At 43.3% G+C, this 18,628-nt stretch overlaps 1 protein-coding gene across 1 annotated transcript; it reads left to right on the top strand.

Moving 5' to 3' along the window:
• Nucleotides 1-13,226: 13,226 nt before the first annotated feature.
• On the top strand, nt 13,227-15,821 carry LOC119338419 (UPF0481 protein At3g47200-like). Its single transcript, XM_037610736.1, has 2 exons — nt 13,227-13,977; nt 15,050-15,821. Exons 1-2 carry the CDS (start codon nt 13,288-13,290, stop codon nt 15,752-15,754), a joined length of 1,395 nt encoding a protein of 464 aa, XP_037466633.1. The 5' UTR covers nt 13,227-13,287; the 3' UTR covers nt 15,755-15,821.
• Nucleotides 15,822-18,628: the final 2,807 nt, after the last annotated feature.

Raw genomic sequence — 18,628 nt, 5'->3', positions numbered from 1 at the left:
CGCGATCCCGACCTCCACTCATAAGGAAGAAAATCAATAAATAAATCATGCTCCAGCTTCATCACATAACGGTTCACCATACGTGCATGCCATGGGAATAACAAACCTCAACACAAGTATTTCTCAAACAATTAATCCACTAGCATTACTCTAATATCACCATCTTTATATCTCAAAACAATCATAAAGAATCAAACTTCTCATATTATTCAATGCACTTTATATGAAAGTTTTTATTATATCCCTCTCGGATGTCCATCATATTAGGACTAAATTCATAACCAAAGAAAATTACCATTCTGTTTAAGACTCTCAAAATAATATAAGTGAAGCATGAGATTTCATCAATTTCTTCAAAATAAAACCACCGTCGTGCTCTAAAAGATATAAATGAAGCACTAGAGCAAATGACAAACTGCTCCGAAAGATATAATTGAAGATCAATGAGTAGTTGAATAATTATGTAACTATGTGAAGACTCTCTAACATTTAAGAATTTCAGATCTTGTGATATTATTCAAACAGCAAGAAAAACAAAATAAAATGACACGATGCTCCAAGCAAAACACATATCATGTGGTGAATAAAAATATAGCTCCAAGTAAAGTTACCGATGAACGAAGACGAAAGAGGGGATGCCATCCGGGGAATCCCCAAGCTTAGGCTCTTGTTTGTCCTTGAATATTAATTTGGGGTGCCTTGGGCATCCCCAAGCTTAGGCTCTTGCCACTCCTTATTCCATAGTCCATCGAATCTTTACCCAAAACTTGAAAACTTCACAACACAAAACTCAACAGAGAACTCGTACTCCGTTAGTATAAGAAAATAAATCACCACTTTTGGTACTGTTGTGAACTTATTATTAATTAATATTTGTGTAGTATCTACTGTATTCCAACTTCTCTATGGTTCATACCCTCTGATACTACTCACAGATTCATCAGAATAAGCAAACAACACATAGAAAACAGAATCTGTCAAAAACAGAACAGTCTGTAGTAATCTGTAACTCTCCAATGCTTATGTAAATCAAAAAATTCTGAAATAAATTTGTGGACGTGAGGAATTTGTCTACTAATCTTCTTCAAAAAGAAACAACTCAAAATCACTCTTCTTTAAAAAAATGACAGCTAATCTCGTGAGCGCAAAGTTTCTGTTTTTTACAGCAAGATCACATTGACTTTCACCCAAGTCTTCCCAAAGGTTCTACTTGGCACTTTATTGAAAAAAAGCTATAAAACATGATTAATACAGTAGCATAATAATGTGAACACATAAAAACAGTATGGGTTAATATTGGGTTGTCTCCCAACAAGCGTTTTTCTTTAATGCCTTTTTAGCTAGGCATGATGATTTCAATGATGCAAACATAAAAGATAGGAAATGAAACATAATGGGAGCATCATGAATAATATGAATAGCACATTTAAGTCTAACCCACTTCCTATGCCTAGGGATTTTGTGAGCAAACAACTTATGGGAACAAGAATCAACTAGCATAGGAAGGCAAAACAAGCATAACTTCAAGATTTTCAACACATAGAGAGGAAACTTGATATTATTGCAATTCCTACAAGCATATATTCCTCCCTCATAATAATTTTCAGTAGCATCATGAATGAATTCAACAATATAACCATCACATAAAGCATTATTTTCATGATCTGCAAGCATGCAAATTTTATTACTCTCCACATAAGCAAATTTCTTCTCATGAATAGTAGTGGGAGCAAACTCAACAAAATAACTATCATGTGAGGCATAATCCAATTGAAAATTAAAATCAAGATGACAAGTTTCATGGTTATCATTCTTCTTTATAGCATACATGTCATCACAATAATCATTATAGATAGCAACTTTGTTCTCATAATCAATTGGAACCTCTTCCGAAATAGTGGATTCATCACTAAATAAAGTCATGACCTCTCCAAATCCACTTTCATAATTATCACAATAAGATTCAATGCCCTCCAAAACAGTGGGATCATTACTTCCTAAAGTTGACACTCTTCCAAACCTACTTTCATCAAAATAATCATCATAAATAGGAGGCATGCTTTAATCATAACAAATTTGCTCATCAAAACATGGGGGACTAAAAATATCATCTTTATAAAACATAGCATCCCCAAGCTTGTGGCTCTGCATATCATTAGGATCATGGATATTCAAGGAATTCATACTAACAACATTGCAATCATTCTCATCATTCAAAAATTTAGCGCCAAACATTTTAATGCATTCTTCTTCTAGCATTTGAGCACAATTTTCCTTTCCACCATTTTCATGAAAGACATTAAAAATATGAAGCATATGAGGCACCCTCAATTCCATTTTTTTGTAGTTTTATTTTATAGACTAAACTAGTGATAAAACAAGAAACTAAAAGATTCAATTGCAAGATCTAAAGATATACCTTCAAGCACTAACCTCCCCGGCAACGGCACCAGAAATAGCTTGATGTCTACTACGCAACCTTCTTCTTGTAGACGTTGTTGGGCCTCCAAGTGCAGAGGTTTTTAGGACAGTACCAAATTTCCCTCAAGTGGATGACCTAAGGTTTATCAATTCATGGGAGGCGTAGGTTGAAGATGGTCTCTCTCAAACAACCCTGCAACCAAATAACAAAGAGTCTCTTGTGTCCCCAACACACCCAATACAATGGTAGATTGTATAGGTGCACTAGTTCGGCGAAGAGATGGTGATACAAGTGCAATATGGATGGTAGATATAGGTTTTTGTAATCTGAAATTATAAAAACAGCAAGGTAGAAAACGATAAAAGTGAGCAAATATGGTATTGCAATGCTTCGAAACAAGGCCTAGGGTTCATATTTTCACTAGTGCAAGTTCTCTCAATAGTGATAACATAATCGGATCATATAACAATCCCTCAACGTGCAACAAAGAGTCACTCCAAAGTCACTAATAGCGGAGAACAAACAAAGAGATTACTGTAGGGTACGAAACCACCTCAAAGTTATTCTTTCCGATCAATCCATTGGGCTATTTCGATAAGTGTCACAAACAGCCCTAGAGTTCGTAGTAAAATAACACCTTAAGACACAAATCAACAAAAATCCTAATGTAACCTAGATACTCCAATGTCACCACAAGTATCCGTGGGTATGATTATACGATAAGCATCACACAATCTCAGATTCATCTATTCAACCAACACAAAGAACTACAAAGATTGCCCCAAAGTTTCTACCAGAGAGTCAAGACAAAAAGGTGTGCCAACCCCTATGCATAGATTCCCAAGGTCAAGGAACCCGCAAGGTTATCACTGAAACATACATCAAGTGGATCAATAGAATACCCCATTGTCACCACGAGTATCCCACGCAAGACATACATCAAGTGTTCTCAAATCCTTAAAGACTCAATTCGATAAGATAACTTCAAAGGGAAAACTCAATCCATTACAAGAGAGTAAAGGGGGAGAAAACATCATAAGATTCAACTATAATAGCAAAGCTCATGGTACATCAAGATCGTGCCAAATCAAGAATACGAGAGAGGGAGAGAGAGAGAGAGAGAGAGAGAGAGAGAGAGAGAGAGATCAAACACATAGCTACTAGTACATACCCTCAGCCCCGAGGGTGAACTACTCCCTCCTTGTCATGGAGAGCGACATGATGATGAAGGTTGCCACCGGTGATGGATCCCCCTCCGGCAGGGTGCCGGAACAGGGCCCCGATTGGTTTTTGGTGGCTACAGAGGCTTGCAGCGGCGGAACTCCTGATCTAGGTTACGTTCTGGAGGTTTGGGGATTTTTAGGAGAGGTTGGCGTCGAGAACAAGTCAGGGGGCCCCACGGAGAGTCCACGAGGTAGTGGGGCGCACCCTCCACCCTCGTGGGGCCCACGAGACTCCCCTCTGGTAACTCTTCGTTCCAGTATTTTTTATATTTTCCAGTAAAAGTCTCCGTTGATTTTCAGTGCATTCTGAGAACTTTTTTTATTTCTGCACAAAAACAACAACACGGTAGTTCTGCTGAAAACAGCGTCAGTCCGGGTTAGTTCTAATCAAATCATACCAAAATCATGTAAAAATATTGTAAACATGGCATGAATACATCAAAAATAATAGAAAAAATAATAGATACGTTGGAGACGTATCATCTGTACTCAAACAAATTAAGCTTCCGCATGTGCTTGTATGACTTTATATGTTGGGCCATGAGACCCATGTTTGTAATATCATGCTATGTATGGCTCCTCGAAGCTTCTTAAAGAGATACTTTGAGTCATAGAGTTATGTTGTGATGCCATGTTGTATCTACACATATAGAGCATATTGTGTGTATCTTATTGAAATGCTTTGGTATGTGTGGGATTCGACACCTAGTTGTTTATTTGTGGTAACCTTCCTTATGGGGAAATGCCTCCTAGTGCTTCCATTGGGAACACATGGATTGACCAACATGTGTCCTTTTTTGCTCATGTGTCTCTCCCTATGGGGAAATGCCATGTAGTGTTTACCGGAGTCATGATAGCTTGCTACAGGCCGGTCACAGTCGTTGCTGGCCGACACGTGCATTGCTGGGTCATGTATGCCTGTCCCTGTAAGTTTGTGCCACCTTGGTTTATGACTATTCATGTCGACCCAGCTTCTCTGTCATATGGATGCTAGCATCACAATCATATACATGAGCCAAAAGGTGCAAATGGTCCTGGCCAAGGTAAAGGTAGCAGGCGTGGGTTACCATGCGTGAGGACGCAAAGTGATATGATGTGTCTTATGCTAGACCGGCATGACTTAGGATCGGGGTCCCGACATATTCATAATGACACTGAGCTACTTCCTTCCCATTCTTTCCTTGCATGCATGCAGCGTATTAATTATCCCGTTTAATGAAAAGAAAAGTTAGCTTGCAAAGTAGTCATTAAATTTTACATTGGTACCTTTAATATGATTTTGTGGCCTTGTATAAGGGAATGGAGGGAGCATATATGATACAACCAGAATGTTTTTTCGATCCTAATGATGCCGTAAAGGTGTGCAAGATTCAAAGGTCTATCTATGGTTTGAAGCAAGAATCAAGAAGCTGGAATCAATGTTTTTATGAAATGGTTAAAGAGTTTGGCTTCACTAAAAATGATGAAGAAGCTTGTGTATACAAGAAGTTTAGTGGGAGCTCTATTGATTTTCTAATCTTATATGTAGATGACACATTGTTGATTGGAAATGATGTAAAGTTTTTTAGCACAAAAAACTTTCATTGAAGAGTGTGTTTTTGATGAAAGACTTAGGCGAAGCAGCTTATATATTGGGCATAAAGATCTATAGAGCTAGATCAAGAGTCTAATCACGCTAAGCCAAAGCACGTACATTGACAAGGTTTTAAAGAGGTTTAAAATGGAGAACACAAAGAAAGGTTTTCTCCCATTGTCACATGGCACGACACTTACCAGAAATGAATGTCATAAGACAGTTGATGAGTGTGTGCAGATGAGTGGAGTTCCATATGCATCAGAAATTTGATCCATCATGTATGCCATGATATGTACAACACCAGATGTTTTTTATGCACTAAGTGTTAGTAGGTACTAAAGTGATCCTGGAGTGGCTCACTAGGAAACTGTTTAAAATATACTTAAGTACCTCGGAAGGACAAATGACATGCTCCTCGTCTATGGAGGAAAGGAAGAGCCTGTTATAAATGGTTACACTAGTGCTAGCTTCATGACTGATATAGATGATTATAAATCTCAATCGGGCTATGTTTTCACCCATAATGGAGGGGCAGTAGTTTGGAAGAGTTTCAAGCAGAACACCGTTGTGGATTCTACGGCATAATCAAGAATATATTGCAGCTGCAGAAGCTTCGGAGGAGGCGATCTAGATCAAGAATTTTCTTGAAGAAGTTGGTGTGATCCCAAGTGCAATGAACCGAATGGCACTATATTGTGATAATAATGGTGCCGTTGCTCAAGCAAAGGAACCAAGATCCCACACTGGTGGAGAGACCTGCTATACAAACATTTTTTAACCCCTTTTCGCAACGGTGTTTGGAACCGTCGCCAAGTGAGTGTGGGCTATAGGGGGGTCCTTCACACATGACCCAGAAACCGTCGGGGACAGGCCCTCCTGGCACATAGGTTGGGGCAAAATGAGCTCGTGTGTGATCTGACGGGGCATCAAAACCCAATTGTTTCCGTTCGTATGTACATCCCACACGGTGAATCCGAGAAAAACATTTCCGTTCGTATGTATATCACACACAGTTTTGTTTGTGGAAACGTTTGTGCAAGGTGGCCTAACGCAAACAGTTCTCTGTCGGAAGTTGTGTGTGATTGTTAGTTGATCGAACACGCCTACTTTCTAGAAACCATGCGGGTTGTTTGAGTTCATCACCCACGGTGCTGTCTGATTAACCGTCTGCAATAGAAAACCCCAATAAGTAGGGTAATTAGCCTATTATTGATAATCCATGTACTAATCAAATTGATATTTCTTATAAAAACACACCAGATATTTCATATCCATATAATAGCAACCAGGATTTCATAATCGATTTACATCAGATAGCTTCAGCACTCAGTTCCGCCATTACACAACAACACCAAGTTTCACATGCAACATCAAAAACCTTTGGAAAGTAGCATCATACATGGTAAATAGACAGATCAATCTCATCTGGGAAGCTACAGAAGCGAAAGGAAAATATTGAGCCTTCAGTGATGTTGAATGTCCTTACAACTTTAGGCCAGTGGCTATGGATAATTACCCGCCCAACCTTCGTTCGCTTCAGCAAGACTTCAATATTGTACCGTGGGTGTTGAATGAATACCTTCCTCGCCTCTCAACCATGCAGGTGGTTTGAGAGGTAATCATCGGTGAACTGCTTTGCAAAGTACTAAAAACAAAGATATGCATAAATTGCTGCTATAAATTTTGAAATGGCGCAAGGGGTAAACAAGGTAAAAGAGTTAGTACCATCATGTAGTTGACTGATGTCTTTGTCATTGTGCAAACAAAGATCTTGCTATTATTTGTCGCAAGTTTCTTCATCATAACAATCTTTCTGAGTTTCTTAACTTGACTGATATTCATGGACATCTCATTTCCCCATATGCAAATGGGTCGAATAGTGGGTCTAAGCCTCTGACAGCAGGACCTACATGTGCAAGACCAAATTGTAAGAAAACTAAATATTAGAATGATTCCTGCAACTGCACAATAATGTGCTATTAGCCAAAGGACCATGCTTGAACAAACCTCGATGGTAAACCGCAGTGTCTCCCATTGTTTCCCTGCAACACACATAAGGAAGATCTTGATTAGGTTAACTGAGAGTTGTCATACTATCAGTATAATATGTATTGAGTACAGCAAAATTCGATTTATTTCACATGTGTAATAATACAAAATTGTACCCACAACAAATGAAAATAAAATTGTAGAACTGAACCAAACAGTTAAATGGACAGCAAATCAAATGAACCAAAATAGTTAATTGAGCACGACATTGCAGAATAGAAACATGTACTAGAAGATAAGACAATTAACAAAATAAAGAATGCTTGAGAACACTACTACGAAATGTAGCAATTGTTGGACCAAACTGTTAACTGAACATTACGTTTTAGAGGACCAAAGTATTAACTAAACATTACAATTCAGAGGACCAAACTATAAACCAAACATCAGATTGCATATTAACATTACAGAGGACAAATCACTAGAAGGCATTGGCGATGTCCTCGAGAAAACAACACAAACTGTATTTTAAAGTAGACAACCATGTGGCGGTGTTGACGATGGCCTCGAAGACGAGGTGCTCCTCCAAGATATGGCGGTCGGCACACATGGTAGCCATAGCGACCTCATGCGCGCGTGCGACCACGATTTGCTTTTCCGCTGCCAACTGAGCTCCACGTTATACTGCGTGCAAAATGGTTGTGGGCGACACTGAATTGGAGGAGGGGGACAGTGATTTCGGTGGAAGGTGTCGCGCCGTCGGTCGGGGCATGTGGGACGGGAAAGGAGGAGGATGGTGTGGGTGGGGTGTGGATTACCTGACCATATCGACAAGGCCGCACAGCAAGAAGAAGGGTCAGCGGCGAGGAGACCGTGCAACAATAAGAAGGGCCGCTGGCGAGGAGGCGTCACTACGAGAAGAAGGGTCGGCGACAAGGAGGCGGCGCTTCAAGAAAAAGGGTCATCGGCGAGGAGGCGGCGCTGCAAGAAGAAGGATCGCTGGCGAGGAGGCGGTGCTGCAAGAAGAAGGGTCGCCGACGAAGAGCCTGAGCTGCCAGTAAGCAGTAGTGAAGGTTTGAACTTGGAAAGGAAGGAGGAACAATGGAAATGTGTCTTTTGGTGGGAGGGAGGGGGCGGGGAGATAGATATTTCCGCGGTGGCAAAACTTTTTTGCTCGGTGCCACGAGAAACTGGCGCGCAAGTGTGGTTCAAGCGGGGTCTGTGGACTATAGAAGACGAAGCTTTCTGCGTAAGCCAAACAAAACGGTGCGCCAAGATATTTTATATCGCATCCCACACGATTCTTTCTAGTAAACTATTTGTGTTATACCTGATTTTTTTCATTATGTTTTGAAAGAGAAAATGGTGTTACAGAGGGAAAGGATGGTGTTTGAATTGCTAGAACATTTATGTACAGTGAACATGCAACTAAATGAGTGTCGTGTTTAAATTTGGAATTATTCCGGGTTCGTTTGACTTTTTATGGATTAATTGAGTTTCTTGGCATTTAATGTGCAAAAATCAATTTTGAACTACAAGCACGTGCTCCAGTGCACCAAAGTTTGTTTAAAAAACACATGTATGTCTTTGGGTGAATTTATAGGTTCCATGCAAGAAATGGGAATGAAATTCAAACATATGGGCATCGTGGCTCGGTCGGGAACATTGAAAAACTTGGTTTTTAAATTCCTGAAAATTCAAAACTCGCCTGAAAATCATGAAACTTCGCATGGTGTCATTTCATGGCACCGACATGCTGTGGTAAAAAAATTGGCCGCATTTGGACAAGTTTTTGGTATAAGCTTCTTGCAAACTGGAGCTTCTCTCGAGAAGACTCGTGGTTCCCGAGGGGGGCGTGTCACCTTTGTGTTTGAAACGATATACGCTGCCTCCCCCCCTTTTTTACAGAGGCGACATAGAACTATATGAGTGCGTGCTAAAATTTGGAATTATTCCGGGTTCGTTTGGACTTTCTTATACATTAATTGAATTTCTGGTCATTTAATGTGCATAATTCAAAATTTGAACTACAAGCACATGCTCCAATGCACCAAAGTTGGTTGGAAAATCACATGTGTGTCCTTGGGTGAATTTCTAGGTCCCATGCAAGAAATGGGAACGAAATTCAAATATCTGGGCGTCGTGGCTCGGCCGGAAAGATTGAGAAACTTGGTTTTTTTAATTCGTGTAAATCCAAAACACGCCTCAAAATGATGAAACTTGGCATGGTGTCATGACATGGCACCAACATGCCGCGGTATTTATTTGGCTGAATTGGGACAAGCTTTGGTATAAACTTTTTGAAACCGGAGCTTCTCTCAAGAAGGCTCATGGTTCCGAGAGTAACGCGTCACCTCCGTGTGTGAAACGACATATGTACACTGCTTTCTCATGCCTTAATTTTTTACACAAGCAGATTAGACCAAATAGAAGTATCGTGCTAAATTTTAGAATTATCCCTGGTTCGTTTGGCCTTTTTTATACATTAATTGAATTTTTGGGCATTTAATGTGCATAATTCAAATTTGAACTACAAGCACATGCTCCAGTGCATCAAAGTTGGTTAAAAATCACATGTGTGTCCTTGGGTGAATTTCTAGGTCTCATGCAAGAAATGAGAATGAAATTCAAACATCTGGCGTCGTGGCTCGGCCGGAAAGATTGAGAAACTTTGTTTTTTAATTCCTGTAAATCCAAAATACGCCTGAAAATCATGAAACTTGGCATGGTGTCATGACATGGCACCAACATGTTGTGGTAATTTTTCTGTCCAATTTGTGAAGGCGCGCATATTAACAATCAAAAAGTCATTTTGAAACAAGTGTTGTCACGTTACGAATCGAAAACACAACTATTATTGAAACTGTGGGCGTTCTACTTACCAATTACGTGGCGCCACATGTCCCTTTTTTTATTGGCTAGGAGGTGCTGTGCGGGGTAGCTATTTGGATACGGGAGGCGTGCGATCAGACCCCTGCGCATGCTCATCGGGAGGAGAGCCCTTTGACCTCTATCCGCCGCTCACGTCCCTCCCAATGTCTCCATGAATGGCGCCCGAGCCCCTGTTTCATGGCGTGGCTATGTCTCACTGGACTGAGATTTAAGAGAGAAAAAATGAAAATCTAAAAAGAAAGTTTGGCATGGATCTTGATGTAAGATCCGGCGGACCTATATGGCATCGACTGTGACTTATAGCAAGCGTGATGAATATAAGGACGATGACAGTGGATAATAATCGTCTTACATATTTAGGAACATAATTAAAAAAGCCACATGCGGCAACTCCCGAAATACACAAGGGCAAAAGAATAAGGAAGACAACGATCTGGCTCGCCGATCTCTACTTTCTTGATGTGTTGCTGCAAGCCGTGGGAACTAGTCTCCATGGCGAGCGGCGATGAGCTCTTTCCTGTCCTCAGTATGCTGCTTGAGAGCATCCACGAATTCCTCCACCAGCCTTTTGCGCTTCATGCGCAGCACAACATTCTCGTCCATAAGTTTCTCGATGATGACGCTGGTCCTCTTCGACAAGGCAGTGGTCTCCTCCTGCTGCTCCTCACTTCCGACGATCTTCGCCCTCAGCAGGTCGCGCTCGGCCTGGAGCTTCTCATTGCTCTCCCTTAGTTGTCGGATGATGCCGGTAGCCTGTTCAAATGAGGCTTTCATGTCGTCCTGCAACCTTGCCCAACTAGAGATCTGATCCATCTAGCTATGAAGGGAGATAGTAATGAGAGGTGAGTTGTTATGCATGGTGGTAGCTAAAGTCCCTTTGGCATAAGTGACTTTTCGATAGATGAGGTGTCGGGCTTCTTATAGCGTTGGCACAAGTGCATTTTTGTTGTATAGAAATGACTCATTCTCACTTCTCTTTGTCTTTGTTATTACCTTTTTGACACAAGTGCCTTTTTGTTGTGTGGAAAGGGCATTTTCTCACTTCTCTCGGTCTTTTTGCTTGCCTTTTTGGCATAATTGCCTGTTTGCCTGCCTAACTGGTCCAAAGTAACGATTTTTCTTCATAGTCCAAAATAATTTACCAAAATAATTAGAGATAAAAATTGGGGTCGTGCGTAGCTACCACCATGGATCGAAAATTATTTCTAATAATACATGATGCTTTCAATTGGTCGCAAATGGTTGGCATAGGAAGAAGAGCATTTTTAGTGTCCAACATGATTAGGGGTGGATCGAAGGTGAGGCAGAGCTCAAGGGTTAGATCACCAAATATTACATATATCTATTTGGGGGACAGATGAAGGGAATGTCATCCTCAATGAGATCCGAACAGATAATATTTCACAAGTCACGGCAGAAGAGAATGATATCCACATGTCACCTTTCTCTGAGAAGGAGGTGAGAGCCACAGTGTTGTGAATGGAACATAACAGATATCTAGGCCTTGATGGCTTCCCCGCGGAATTCTATCAGAATGTTTGTGATGTCATCAAGGCTGATAATTTAGAATTGTTCAATTGTCTTCGTGCTGACTAACTTGACCTATTCAGGTTTAATTTTGGTGAGGTCATTTTGTTGGCGAAAACTAAGGAGTCTGAGTGGATCCAACAATATATACCCATGTGTCTCCTTAATGTCACCTTCAAGATATTCACTAAAGTGGCTACTAATTGGCTCAACACGGTTGCTAACCATGTCATCCAACCATCTCAAACAACTCTCATGTAAGGAAGAAATATACTCGGCAGAGTAGTAATCCTACATGACATTGTTAACGAGATGCACCCGAAAACACATGAATGTAGTAATTTTCAAGATTGACTTTGAAAAGTCTTATGCTAAGGTCAAATGACCATTCCTTCAACAGCCCCGAGAATGAAAGGTTTCTTCGATAAATGGCACATGTGGATCCAAAATTTTATTACTGAAGATAGTGTAGCTGTCAAAGTCAATGATGATGCTTTATTCGAATTCGATAGTTAGTTTTGTAGACGTGGTCACTTCCTAACAAACACATAAACCATACGTGACTCGTCCATACCAAACCAGTTTTCGCGTCGGGGGCGTATCCTGGGTGGGAGCTCCGTCATCTAGTGTTAGCGCGGGCCCGAGGACCTGGACAGATTAAACTAGTGGGGACATGGGCGGATGGTGGTGGTCTGGTTGGACCCCTACGGATTAGTATAACGCAGAAAAGGGCCAGTAATGCTACACGTACAGGATTATACAGGCTTTTACAGGTTGATTTAAAAATAATGTGACGTGGAAGTTTGTGATTGGATTTTATTTGCCAAAGCAGGCCCCACCCCCTGAAAATCAGGGGGGCAGTGTTTAGTTTGTTGGTATGTCCTCGTACGGGCCTGTAGGTGCCCGTACGTTTAGCATTTTTGGAAAAGGGCGGACGCCGGTGGAGCCTAGCAAGTCATACGTTGAGCAGTGCCTCGCCCCGCCGCCAGATCTCGCCTCGCCGTCCACGCATCGGATGCTTGGTGTTGGTGGACAGGGCTGCAGGATACAGAGAAAGAACGACGGGGAGACCGTGATCTGTCCGTGTGACACAGTCACAGATGATGAAAGTGAGCTGTTGAGACAATGGAGTTGTTGTAAACGATAGGGTCATATCTGAAAAAAATTGAACGGACCAAAAGTAAAAACAGTCTCTGCTGTAGTGTAGTATCTGCTTTTGATGTAGCGACAGTCGGCCAAGTCTCAACACGTCGCTGGTCAGTACAGGCTATATTATTGGTGGCCACCCGCATTAGCAATTTAGCATATGCTCTGCTGCTGTCACAGTGATCGGGCCGGGCAGGTCTGCTTTCACGCCGATACCATACATAGTTCACACACAAAGGTTGGAGTAATGCACAAAGGGGGCGTATGGTGGAGCCCGTGCAAGCGAGCAACTTGTGGCCAAGATGAGTCCAGAGACATCGGTACACGGGGCGCAGCCAACTTGCACGTTTCCGTCAGTCGACTCGACTGGGCGTCACCACGTCGCCGTCCGGCCACTGCTGATTGTACTACGTGCAACTTGCCGGCCCCCCCGTTCCATCAGACCTTTCAAAGCCCAGCGAGCTGAGCCGAGCGCCATGCATTCCAGACCCACAGACGACCGCGCGTGATTAATGGGGGAGGCAACAACCTTGTCCCCGAACAAGGTCGAGTACCCGAGGGTGGAGGCGGTAGATGCGGCTTTGGCTTTGACTCTGAGCCCCGGCGGCGGCGGCGGCCGCAGCTGGGTGGTGGAGATGGAGAAGACGATCGGCGACATGAACATCGACCCGGCGGTGGAGATGGCGCGCTGGAAGCGCCACTCCGTCTACCGCGTCCCGGAGCGGATCAAGAACCTGCACAACAGCAAGGCGTACCAGCCGGAGCTGGTCTCGCTGGGGCCCTTCCACCACGGCGACCCGGAGCTGCTCCCCATGGAGGAGCACAAGCGCCGCGCCGTCGTGCACCTCGTCAAGCGCTCCGGGAAGCCGCTGCGGGAGTTCGTGGCCGCCGTGGCCGAGGTGGCCACGCAGCTGCTGGACGCCTACAAGGACCTCGGCGACGAGTGGCGCGGCGTCGACAACAGGGAGCGCTTCGTGGAGCTCATGGTCACCGACGGCTGCTTCCTGGTGGAGGCCATGCGGATGGACGCGCTGCGAGGGAAGGTGCACGAGGACTACGCGCCCAACGACCCCGTCTTCAGCAAGTACGGCTACCTCTACCTCTGGAACTACATCCAGTCCGACATGGTCGTCATGGAGAACCAGCTGCCACTTCTCCTCCTCCAGAGGCTCCTCGTTGTCATGGATCATGACAGATATCAGGTACTGTACTGCACTACTACTACTCCACTTTATTTCATCGATCCGTAATTTTTTGGTCCTTCCTTCTTTATTAATCCCCCCTCCCCCTTTTAGTTTACCAATTCCGACCGACCAGATTTAAACCGACAATAATCACTTCACTGATAGATTTACGTACATAGCAGTATTGATCACTCGGATTGGTACTATCTATCGGCAGTTTAATTGGGTTCAGTTAGTTAGCTTGACTGGATTGGTGCTGGCTTCAGTTTAATTGGCGTAGAAGGCATGGCTGAGCTAGTGTTCTTGCATGCCGACCTCGACGGCGACAGATGAAAGAGACATGATAGATTGTCGGCAAACTTTGTGTGATAGTGATGTAATCTTAGCTCTTCTCGCTTCCGTTGCTGTTGGCGCCTCGACGGCGCTCCACCACGCGCCAGCCTCCACTTATACCTTCGGTGGCGATCGATGCGTACGGCATCGAGCTCGCACGCTGATGGATAGAGGGAACAAGGGGAATGAAAGAACAAACAACAAAGTTCCAGTAAGAAAAAATGACTGAATGAAATGAAAATAACTGCCTGTCGAGTTAAATTTTCAAGCCCATTTCACAAGACGTTGTCTGATTAAACCGTTATCATTTCACTAACTTGTATATACACATATATGGGCACTGTGACTTGGACAAACCCGTTCCTGTTAAATTCACAATCCAGTTCCGCGAGTAAAATTTTCAGTGTTTATTTTAGAAGTGGAAGTGGAAGCACTTTTGCTCTAAGAAGTTGAAAATTCATATATTCATTCAGCAAAAAAGAGATAACTATAATGCAGATTAATCAAAACAGTCTTGCTAAGTCTCAGTCGACTAAGACTTAATAAAGTCTCAGTCGATGTTATATCCGTAAGGTATTACATTAAGATCCATGCAAAATTTTCTTTGTAGATTTTCTTTTTCTCTCTTGCATGTTATATCACTTGACTATCTCAGTCGACTAAGACCTAGCCGAATATATGGAACCTGTTAATCTTATTGAAAAATATGGTTAATGGAGACCGAGGCAACCATGTTAGTTCTAACTGATTGCTATAGAATGCTTCAGGAGTAAGCAGGTTGGTGCTCGATTCTCTCTGTCCGTGGCGGCGGCACCTGGTAGGCATCAATCACCTCGGGCTCCACCCTCTCGACATCTTGTACACAAGCCTCACCCATGGTGACCACCAAGAGCGCACAGGATCGACAGCATATGTCATGCCCTCGGCGATGGAGATCTACGAGGCTGGAATCCACTTCAAAGTGAGCGACACCGACAGCCTCCTCGACGTCCACTTCGAGCACGGCGTGCTGAGCATGCCGGCGATCAGGGTCGACGACCGGACCGAGAAGAAGTTCCTGAACCTGATGGCGTTCGAGCGGCTCCACCCGGGCGCCGGCAATGACGTGACGGCGTACGTGATCTTCATGGACAACATCATCAGCTCGGCCAAGGACGTGGCGCTGCTGAGGTCCAAGAACATCATCGAGTGCGGGCTGGGCAGCGACGAGGAGGTGGCCAAGCTGCTCAACAACACCCTGAACAAGGGCGGGGTGATGAGCCCGTCCAGCCGGCTCCACGACGTGCAGCGGCGGGTCAAGGCCCATTGCCGGATGAGGTGGAACAGGTGGCGGGCCAATTTCTTTCAGAGGTACCTGAGGAATCCCTGGGTGTTCATCTCCCTCGTTGCCGCCGTCGTCCTGCTTGTGGCCACCCTCTTGCAGACTGTGTATACCGTTTTGCCATTTTACTCTAACACTTAGTACCACCTGGATGTACACTGTAATTTTTCTAATATTGATTAACGCATACGCTTTGTCCTACTGATTAGTTCGTGGAGTCTCTCTCTCTTTCTCTTGTTTGTTTATGAGTACTCTGTCGCATAATCTGTGGCCATATGCGTGCCACTGCTCAATTTTTGTCTTCCATATAAACAGTCATAGTTGAGCTTTTTTACCGTATTGTGTTCCCAAGGCATAGAGTGGGCTAGTATGACCGCTCACTAGCTAGGTAGAACCTGAAAGGATAGATCGACACAGTATGCTACTAATCTCCGTGAAAACCTCAAAAACCCTGCGGTAATTAGGGTTTCAAGCGGACCAGACGGTGCTCGTCAGATCTTCATGGCGAGGTGGCCCGGACTTCCGTTGGGAGATGGCGACACCGCCCAGCAGCATGCAGCGAGATTTGGTCCTAGCCCCTTGGGCTGGGACTCGGCTCCCCTGACATACTGCAGGGCGCAGTTGGGTCACTGACAGGTGGGCCAACTTGCTTTCGGGCCCACCTGTCAGTGGCCCAATTGCGCCCTGCAGTACGTCAGAGGAGCCTCGTCCCTTGGGTTGCTAGGGCACGGTAAGCTTGGGATCACCGACGAGGAAGCGACTCCGTTGGTGATTGATGATAGATAAGAAGGGAAGCCGGTGAACGGGCTCGTTGCTTAAAGGGTTTTTCGCCGCAATCTCTTCCATATCCAGAACATCTCAAGCGCGCTTCAACCGGCATGGGGACACCCTAGAGGACTCTAGTTCAGATCGATGGGGGGCTGTAACATCCCAAATTTTTAATTTGAAATGTTACACATAGGTCATCAAATGCATATCATATTTTAATTGCATTTTGGCGTGATCCTAGAAATTCTAAGCAACTCAAGGACCGACGGAGAGAGTTGGGGATTTCATTGATTTTCAAATTTGAATTTTCTCAAATTTAAAAAGAGGATCATTTTGGTTTTAGTATTATTCTCTTCGAATATTTCCAATATTAAAATAAAAGAGAGGGGATAAAATGACTTCTCCAAAATAAAAGAAATATTTGAGGAAAAGTGTTAAAATCAAATAAATATTTTATTTGGATTTTTATTGCTATTTTATTTGGATTAGAAAAATAGGCATTTTTCAAAATTGCATTAGTATCCCAAATAAATGTTCATTTTGTCCGCAATATTATTAGAGGACCGCGAAAACTTATTTCGGGATTTTTGGACTCCGTTTGGTATTTCTTCTATTTATTTTACTCCGTCCGTTTTAAAAAAAAGTGAACCGACCTACCGGCCGTGCCCGAGCCGGACTCTCCCGGCCGGCCTTTTTAAGGCGAGCCCAAGGCCCCGTCAGCCCCAAGCCGCCCCACCCCGCCCTAACCCTAGCGCCGCCGCCCCGCGCCGTCGCCGCTTGCCACCCGCGCCCCCCGCGCCGCCACCGCCACCCCGCCCGCTGGAGCCGCCGCCGACGGCACCGCCGCCCCGCCGGAGCCTCGCCGGAGTTAGCCGCCGTCGCCGTTTTTCTTTTTCAGTTTTACGTAAAAACCGTTCGGGTTTTTTTAAAACCCTAGATTGTTTTTTTATTTTTTAGATCGGTTTTCTGCAGTTAGGTTATTTTGCAAACGCTTGTTCGTTAGCCCGTTTTAATGAACGAATTCGTTTGTTTGCCTCTGTTAGCGGACGTTTGTCCGATAGATTTTCTTTTTCTGTTTTTTTGCCAGGGACCTATATGTGATTATTTTTATCGTAGATTAGCCCCTGAACTTCAAACCCTCGTAACTTTTTAACCGTTAGTCGGAATCCAGTGAAACCAACGCCAACATCTTCGTCTCGAGCCCCTCTTTCTGTTTAAGAAACTTGAGCAGGATTTTGGCAAATTAAAATTTGGTTTCAAGCAGATTTCTTTTCGAACTTCTTTAGGGCGTAGTTTGAGTTTCGTAGCTCTGATTCGAGTGATTCTTTTTGCAAATTGAAGCTCTTCAGTTGAAATTTCAGTTTGGATCTTCTTATTTGAGTTTTACCCGTGCATCTATGCTTGAGTGGTCATGTATGCAATTGTTTGTTTGCGATAGAATTCCTAAAGTGCGAAGCGTGCTAACTACGAGTCTTTAGGGTTTGCAGGTTATCAGCAAGGCAAGTAACACTTTGATCATATCTTTTATTACCCAGTTTTTATGCATTAGTTCCAATCCTCAAACATTGCATGGTTAAGATCTGAATAACATGTGGGTTGGGAAGTAGATGATGACGTAGAACCTATTGCCTTTTGTTATCAGACCTTTGGGAGTTGCTACGTCTTGAGCTTGCGTTGGTTTTCCTTGAAGGGGAAAGGGTGATGCTGCAAAGTAGCGTAAGTATTTTTCTCAGTTTTTAAGAACCAAGGTATCAATCCAGTAGGAGGCTCCTCAAAAGTCCCACGCACCTACACAAAGAAACAAGAACCTCGCAACCAACGCAATAAAGGGGTTGTCAATCCCTTCACGACCACTTGGCAAAGTAAGATCTGATAGAGATAATATGATAAGATAAGTATTTTTGGTATTTTTATGATATAGATTGGAAAGTAAAAGATGCAAATAAAAGTAGATGGAAAACTTATATGATAAAAGATAGACCCGGGGGCCATAGGTTTCACTAGTGGCTTCTCTCAAGATAGCATAAGTATTACGGTGGGTGAACAAATTACTATCAAGCAATTGACAGAAAAGCGCATAGTTATGAGAATATCTAGGCATGATCATGTATATAGGCATCACATCCGCAACAAGTAGATCGAAACGATTCTGCATCTACTACTATTACTCCACACATCGACCGACTCCTGTCTGCATCTAGAGTATTAAGACATAAGAGCAGAGTAATGCATTAAGAAAGATGACAT

This window comes from Triticum dicoccoides, chromosome 7B (genome assembly GCF_002162155.2).
Source record: "Triticum dicoccoides isolate Atlit2015 ecotype Zavitan chromosome 7B, WEW_v2.0, whole genome shotgun sequence".
Lineage (NCBI taxonomy): Eukaryota > Viridiplantae > Streptophyta > Magnoliopsida > Poales > Poaceae > Triticum > Triticum dicoccoides.
This window is presented reverse-complemented; position numbering and strand designations above follow the sequence as displayed.